This window comes from Plutella xylostella, chromosome 14, assembly GCF_932276165.1.
Source record: "Plutella xylostella chromosome 14, ilPluXylo3.1, whole genome shotgun sequence".
Taxonomy (NCBI): Eukaryota; Metazoa; Arthropoda; class Insecta; order Lepidoptera; family Plutellidae; genus Plutella; species Plutella xylostella.
The window spans coordinates 534,337-542,620 of NC_063994.1; the positions used below are offsets into that span (position 1 = coordinate 534,337).

General features: G+C 41.2%; 1 protein-coding gene across 1 annotated transcript; it reads right to left on the bottom strand.

Annotated features, from left to right (window-relative positions):
- Positions 1 to 6,594: 6,594 nt before the first annotated feature.
- On the bottom strand, positions 6,595 to 7,278 carry LOC125489513. The gene has a single exon (XM_048625517.1). It carries the CDS (start codon positions 7,276 to 7,278, stop codon positions 6,595 to 6,597), a length of 684 nt encoding a protein of 227 aa, XP_048481474.1.
- Between the last annotated feature and the right edge of the window lie 1,006 nt (positions 7,279 to 8,284).

An 8,284-nucleotide genomic window follows, 5' to 3' on the forward strand; every position in this document is an offset into this window, starting at 1 on the left:
ACATCCCGTCTGCAGTACTTAAACATGCTGTATCCAATCACATACTTTAATATACTACCTAAAACACCGCTTAACATACTTATCTCCATCAACCATACCAATCCCACGGAATACGTGAATATTTTAGTTTCAAAAGCTCATATTTTTTTTCTTTGCACGAGGGTAATTCCGAATGAGATTTAAAATGAAAAAAAACACGCACTCACGCCTTGTACTAATGTACTCCCTTGCGGGGTAGGCAGAGGTGTATTGCTGCACCCACTTTTCGCCAGAGTGTATTTAAAATGAGTTTTAGGTTATTTAAGCCAAAGGACCATATGTATTTTTCGATCAGCGATAACCTCGCAAAAACATATTTCAAAATATTGCCTACAACTGCCCAGAAGCACTTACAAGAAGCACTTACATTTATAATGATATTTATAATTCGGAATTACCCGATCCACAGAATTTCATATTAAAATGTTCCAACATTCGGAATAACCCTTGTCGTTTAATTCCGGGAAAGTCGAAAAAAATTTGCTAGGGTTTTTAAATTCCGAACATAGTGAACAAATACGACAATCTTTTGGATGAAGAAACAATCAGTTAAATTAATTATCTGAATTCTTAATTACCAATGTGCGGAAAATTCTCTGATGGATCGTTCAGAAATGAGGTTATCCGTCAGAGGACTAAGGTTACCGACATAGCTGTCAAAATATGCAAGCTGAAGTGGCAGTGGCCTGGTCATATCTGCCGAAGAACCGATAACCGTTGGGGTAGACGAGTTCTCGAGTGGAGACCACGAACAGGCAAACGCAGCGTGGGACGCCCTCCTGCCCGCTGGACTGACGACCTTAGGCGGGTGGCGGGTAGTGGTTGGATGAGGAAGGCCGAGGACCAAGTGTTGTGGCGCTCCTTGGGAGAGGCTTATGTCCAGCAGTGGATGATTATTGGCTGATGATGATGATGATGCTCGGTCCTAGCGCCCTGAGTCAACCCAAGCGCAGTAGAAGATTAAGTTGCCATCAAGGTGAATGGTTCCACGGTTCAAAGTATGGCTGCGTTTAGAAGAAATCCGCAAAAATCGGAATTTTCCGAAATTCGGAATAACCCACCTGTACCTTATGGCTGTGTTTAAAAGAAATCGGAATTACTTACCCGATTTTCCGCATTGGCCAACTTCACCTTATCTACTTGATGAATAATGAAATTATGAAATAACATGCTACCTATCTGTACTTTAAACCGAGAGCGTTTCGTCAAATGAATAAAACATCTGAAACAGACAAAAACTAACCTTATTCAAATGTAATACGGGTATTGGTTTTACCTACAATCGCGCGGTGCGGTATTGGCGGCAAAGGCTTTGCGGACATCGCCGCCCGCCGCGTTTGACAAAATGCCGCGCCGCCCGCCCGCCTCAGATTTTTTTGATGTTTGGTAGGTATTTCTTCTAGTAGGTTGTAAGAACAACGAAATTCGTCCTATGAATAGTAGGTAGGTACTCCTGAAGTTACCTGAGCAACTTAGATTAGTTAGTTAGATTTTCTGTGAGTTACAAAACACCGGTCAATGCGGATGCGTAGGACGTATGTATTACATGCTCATAAATCAATCAACCAAGCCAAGGCTGTTTTCAGGGGATTTCATATTTTATTCTGGTATCCCATAAGATAGAAAGAGAAAGAGTTGTGCTATGGTTATTTTATGACCCTTTGGCCAATAGCGAACTTACTTACTTTTAGGCTGTCTATGCGTAACAAAGATAGATGCTATTGTTTTTGCATTGCCTAATCACTGTGGCAAAAAGAGACAAATAGCTTTTGCATAATATCCAATAAGAGAATTGTTCAATTTGGCGGGAAAAAGTTAACTAGTGTAAAGAAAATCTTCATTTGCAAAGTGCATCGCGACATCGCGAGTCGTTAGTGTTTTTTTAAGTTTTCGCGAGATGGCTGAATACACGAACGCTGAATACTACGACATGGTGATGTGTGTGGGGGAGTGTCGCGGAAACCTTTGGGCAGCCCGTGAGCTGTACAGGGACCGATATGTGGATGTGGCAGCACCGAGGCGCCTGCCCTCGTACCCCTGCTTCCGTCGCGTGGTGAACCGCCTGCACACGACTGGCTCGGTGCGCGAGCGGAACCCAGGAGGGAGGCCTGTCGCCGACCGGCACGGAGTCATCGACGTGAACACACAAGTGCGCAATTATTTAGCCGCCAGATTCCCACAGTGGATAGGGCGTGGGGGCGTGATCCCGTGGCCACCGCGCTCACCGGACCTCACGCCGCTGGACTTTTTTTTGTGGGGTCACGTGAAGACCTGTTTACGCAGTCGAGTGTGGCACAGAAGAGCAAATGCGGCAGCGGATAGTCGATGCTTTCGCCGGCATCGACCCGCCCATGATCCGTCGCGCGGTGGATTCTGTGCGCCGACGCACCAGGCTGTGTATCCAGCAACAAGGTCGACACATTGAACGCGTGAGGTTCCTACGGTGAATAATAATGAACTTTTGTGTAAATTGTTTTTAAGTCAATAAAGTAGTATTCTATTCTTCTAAATTTCGTGTGGTTGCGTCATCGAACTTTTTTGATAGCGAGCAGTGAAAAAGTGAAAGTGCTAAGTTATTATTTCGCTAAAAGGTCGTTTTAATACCTACCTACCAAGGAATTAAGTGTAAACTTGTAAAGTGATAGCTGTGAATGACAAAAACAATGTGTCGTCGTTATTGTGTCAGTGCAATACCGGAGGATATTGCTGTTACCTACTTTTGGATTGGAGAGGTATGTTAAATGTTTAATATTAATACCTGTCCTAATTTTTTATTCAGTACTTTAGGTTGGTAAAGATACAAAACCGTAAAAAAATGTACTAGGGACGGGCCGTGTCCGCCAGCCAGGAGGTCATGCGGCGCGCGGTGTGTGCTATGCTATATCTAATACTTATACAAAAGTGGGGTACTAGGGTCATAAGGTGCTCGCGTGGCATGTGATGTATGTACATGTAGTTATACGGAAGTGGGGTACCAGGGCTAACATAAAAAACATTAGGGTTGCCAAAAAAGTTACAAATAAAATATGGATTAAGTTTTGTATGGAACTTTTTTTTATTCGTGCGCCCAAATCTGACATCGCCAATGACTTTTCCAGAACGAGTTGTGTGGACCCTTTTCGGCTTGATATACCAATTTTGCAACACCCTGTAGAGTAAGGCCCGGGTCTCCTATTTACGCCGTAGGTCGTGTCCAGCGTCACGCCGTAGCCCGCGACACAATGCTCACTACATCTACGCGCCAACGTCGGCTTGTGAGGGAGACCGCATCAGTACATTTCTATAGTGAGCATTGCGACGCGGCCTACGGCGTGACGCTGGACTCGACCTACGGCGTAAATAGGAGACCCGGGCCTAACCCTCCTGTATTATTCGATCAAAGCCGGCGGCGACGGCTTACTTGCCCTGTTTCTCTCTGTTACCAATACCTGCTAACTATGTACAGTCAGTTAAATATATACATATGTGTGTCCACCCCCTGTCTAAAAGCTTCAGTAATGAGTGATGTAATCAGTTAATTATCAAAAAATATTTACGTAAAGTAAGTAAGTAACTACCTAATTTGTTGAATCTATGCTCCACTGACACACGTATTTGAATGAATTATGATTGTCACAAAAAGTTAGGTGAGGAAAAAAACATCAATAGATTATTATACACATAAAAACGTAGTTATTTTTGATATTTGACGTTCATGAAGCACTTGCTTTTTACGCAGATGGTAGTAAGTATATACGATGGTTACATAACTCTTTAGTTGACTGTATCAAGATGATCCCACCAAAGTTCTTTGATGTCAACCTTTGCCTATCAAAGATGTCTAGTTGTCTGCTGACATCGATACAATTACAAACTCGCCTCTCCTAAGTAGAAACACGTTTCGGCCACTTCCAAGCAACTTAGCTGCTCTAACAGCCACTATCACTGTCTCGTGTCTGCTAAACACAATGAAATGCTTAATGTAGGTAGATTCTGATGCAATTTATGTGAACTTTCAAAACGGGAATCGAATTCGGGACTTTCAGCGTTAATTCCAGTGAAATTTGATTATCGTTGCAATACATTAATTATAAGAAGGTAATTAAGTAATATTGTACCTACTTTTAAAAATAGAGTAAGTATTAAAAATTGCGCACATAACTTACGAAAATCACAACACTATGACGTAGATCTTTCATAAAATATATTTAGGTAGTTACAACGTACAGTGCAACCATAGGCTAATACACGGAGAACTCTCGTTCTTTTTTGTAAAGTTACAGTACAGTACAGATCCACCAGGACAGGAGTTAATTATTTGTCGTTGCAGTTTGCTACATTTTCTTTTCAGTGTTGTTGCAGTACAGTTGCAGTGGCGCTCAGATTTAGTTGGTTAGTAGACTTGCTTGCTTTGGACTACTCTGAAGTGTTTGATGGCTCAGTGACACTCAAGTACACTTGAGTCAATGGTATAGTGACTAGGGAAGGACATGATGTCTCAAGTCTTGTGGTCGATGTGAGGACAGTGTCAAGTGTTCAGCTAGTTACTGTTGTTAGATTATTAGTATTGTGAATATTGTGTTAAGAAGTACAAAGATATACTTACTTTACCTATCTTTCTAGGAGACTGTACCTAAAAAAGATACCATACTCAAAATTTACTATAACCCAGGGACTGCAGCGCAGTTTTTCAGCTAGAGCCATTTAATGGTACTTACTGTAGCACCTTATGTGATAGGTAAACAGTAAGCACATAATATATTGCGAACAATGTGCACTACTAAGACTTTGATACAGCAGAGTGCCACTTGGCGTGGCAGTGTCTGAATTTATAGTTACAGATAGCGCACTCGTGCATCTGCAAGTGATAAGATTAATGGCACAGGTGCTGATGGGATGAGAATTATTGTTACGTACTTATTTTAGTACCTAACTCACTGGTTAGGTACATGCCATAATAATCAAAAGTAGAATACTTACCTACCTTTCTACCTCTACGTTGCTACTTATACCTCTACTCTCTAGGGTGGAAAAGACACTTCTATTAAGGGGCGCCATGGAAAATTTGCAATAGGAAATAGGTATGAAGAGGTAAGTATGTTAGTTACAGTGACCCCGTAGACGCTCACTGATGAAATTTCGCCCTGTATAATCATTACAGCAATAACTTATCTTAAGACATCAATTACTAGGACGATCTAGGTATCTAGGCTAACTAGATAGGCAATAGACAATACTGATTTATGCGCTAGGCTACAGGCTAGGACCGGAAGACAAAAGGCTATGACTGAGTGTCCCCAACAGGTTTACAACGCAATTTCGACCTATAATGGGGCGCCCATGCGGTGCGTCTTTGCAAATTAATAATTCGATGCTTAGAGACTATCACCATTATTCATCATCATCATCATCATCATCATCTCAGCCATAGGACGTCCACTGCTGAACATAGGCCTCCCTCAATGATTATTACCTCGCTTTAATTAACCAAAATACATAGTAATATATCTGTAGGTAAGTAGTTAGTTGTTGTAAGAGGATTTCTGGCTGATGATGATGATGATATTTCAAGCATTTTATTATAATTGAGGGCTCGATGCCGAGGGCACCCAGTAGATACCTACCTACTTAACTATCTACTTCATCATCACAACCCATCACGTCCTCACTGTTGGGGCACGGGGTCTACGTCAGGTTTTGACCTAGTCCACCACGCGGGCCCAGTGTGGGTTGGTGACTTGGTGTACAAGCGTCGTAGATGCAAGTACTTAACTAAGATGTATCTACTTAGATACAATTACAAAATGATAGCAACACATTTTAAATCTCATTAAATATAGATTAGTTAAAAAATCGTGCAACTAGTTGGCAACTGGGAGTAAAACATGAAAAGAGGGCCTACGTAAAGTGTGAAACAAGAGTTAACTATTAACTGTCGGGAGACCGCTTAAATGAATGGGTCACATTTATGTGATGGCGGGTCCAAAACGGCGATTACATGGTAAAATAGGACGCAGGTGTCCGAAAACGCTTTGCTCCGTAAAGTCATAAGAACTTGTTATTTACCTACTTATTTGTTACGTAATTTGAAATGAGTCGCGTAAAATATAATGTGTGTGGTGAGAAAAGTGGCTTATTGGCCATAGAGCATTAGGTACTTACCCTCAGACCAACTACATGGGAGTAAGTACATGGCCACCCACGTATAGTCCAAATAAACATAATCGTTTAGCCATCCCTCCCTCCAGTAAAACAAGAGTAAAACAGTTCGATGCATTTAATTAGGCTATGATAGGTAGGTAATCTACGTTCCACTGAAAATCTTCGTATAAATATTCCGCCCCATACAACTTCTTTTTACTCCAACTCTTTTACAGTCCAAGCCATCCAACTATGGAACGCTCTCCCTTTAAATATAAGGCAAGCGCCATCTCCTGCGTCTTTTAAACGTATGATCAAAAGTCATTATCTTGAAGAACAAGTTGAGTCTTAGTTAAATTATTTTTATTTTAGTTATTTAAATTGTCAGAGCTTATATATATTTATAATATCTTCTTCTTCTTCTTCTTAAGTCCTTTAACTCCTAGTGGAGCATAGGGCCGCAACTACAGCTTTCCACTTCTGACGATCAGAGGCAGCAGCCACAACTTCTGGCCAGCTCATGTTGATCGACTTGATCTCCTGGGCTAATGTCCTTATCCAAGTTATTCTTGGGCGCCCTATCCTTCTTTTTCCTTGCGGGGCAAACACTAGGGCCTGCTTTGTGAGGCGAGAGTCCTCCTGCCGCAACGAATGACCTATCCAGCGCCATTTTCGATCGAGGATCTCTAAATGCGTAGGTCTCTGGTTTGTGAGAGTCCAAAGGTCTTCATTTCTGATGGTTCGTGGCCAAAATATTCCCAGAATTTGTCGCAAGCACTTGTTTATAAAAACTTGAAGCTTGTAGGAAATATCTTTACGCACAAACCAAGTCTCGCACCCGTATAAGAGGACAGTTTTTACGTTGGAGTTAAAGATCCTGATTTTGGTGTTACGGTTGATGTTCTTGGAACGCCAGAAGTTCTTCAGTTGTCCGAACACTGCTCGTGCCTTGTTGATTCTCGCCTCGACGTCAATATCCGTGCCTCCGTTGTGATCTATCATGCTACCGAGATAGCAGAATTTTTCCACTTGTTCTATGTTCTTGCCATTAATCTGAATGGGTTCTATGTCGTCTGTGTTTATTCGCATATCTTTGGTCTTATACACGTTGACACGCATTCCATATTCGGCAGATATTGTGACTAAGTCCAAGGTCTTTTGCTGTAGATCCTCCCGGCTTGCGGATAGTAAGCATAGGTCGTCGGCATAATCAATGTCTTCGAGGTCACGGTTTGGGCGCCAAGGTATGCCTCTTTCCTTATCTTTAACCACTCTGCGCATCACTTCGTCTATTACGACAAGAAAGAGGAACGGTGACATAAGGCATCCCTGTTTAACTCCAGCAGATAGGGTAACGTAACGTACCTTGGGACGCTTGTACCTCGGGACATTGATTGTATTTTAAAAACCGGCTAAATAAACACATTAAAATTCTTCCCTAGGCATAGTATTTTACTCGCTTGGCAAAACTAGTGAGTCTCGTGATCATACCAGCATCTAGTGTGTGGTGAAGACAGTATGAAGTTTTTTGGAGTCAAAAGTAGCTTTTGTATAGTTTTTTGTGTTGCTTTATCTCATTGAGGCATGCTCAAAATAAAGCCATGGATGTCACGTATAACTTTTCAGTTATTTAATTTTATGACATGGCAATTATCTGAAAGATTCCTATTAATTAAAAATAAAGATATTTAAATTTTGGTTAAATATTGCTTTTTTGTACCTTGGGACACGATTAAATTTGTACCTTGGGACACTGTTTCCTATGGCTTTGTACTATGGAAAATGCAAACATCTAAATAACGCCTTATATCTCTGTTCTTATTAGTGCCAGAGTGAAACTAGACAGAAGAGAGATGCAGTAAATAAATAAGAACAGAGATATAAGGCGTTATTTAGAAGTTTGCATTTTCCATAGTACAAAGCTATAGGAAACAGTGTCCCAAGGTACAAACGTGTAACGTACCTTGGGTCAAAACAAGCATTTTTACTTTTATCTTAATTTAATAAAATCTGGCCACACTACAGCTTAAGCACAAATACTAGTGATAATAGATTATATATCCTACCGAATAAAGAAAATTTCACATTAATATCTTAGTTGTACGCTGCGATAGCTTCATTCAAA

Coding starts and splice junctions, on each gene's coding strand:
- LOC125489513 (XM_048625517.1), bottom strand. CDS start 7,278: ATGCGTGTCAACGTGTATAAGACCAAAGATATGCGAATAAACACAGAC.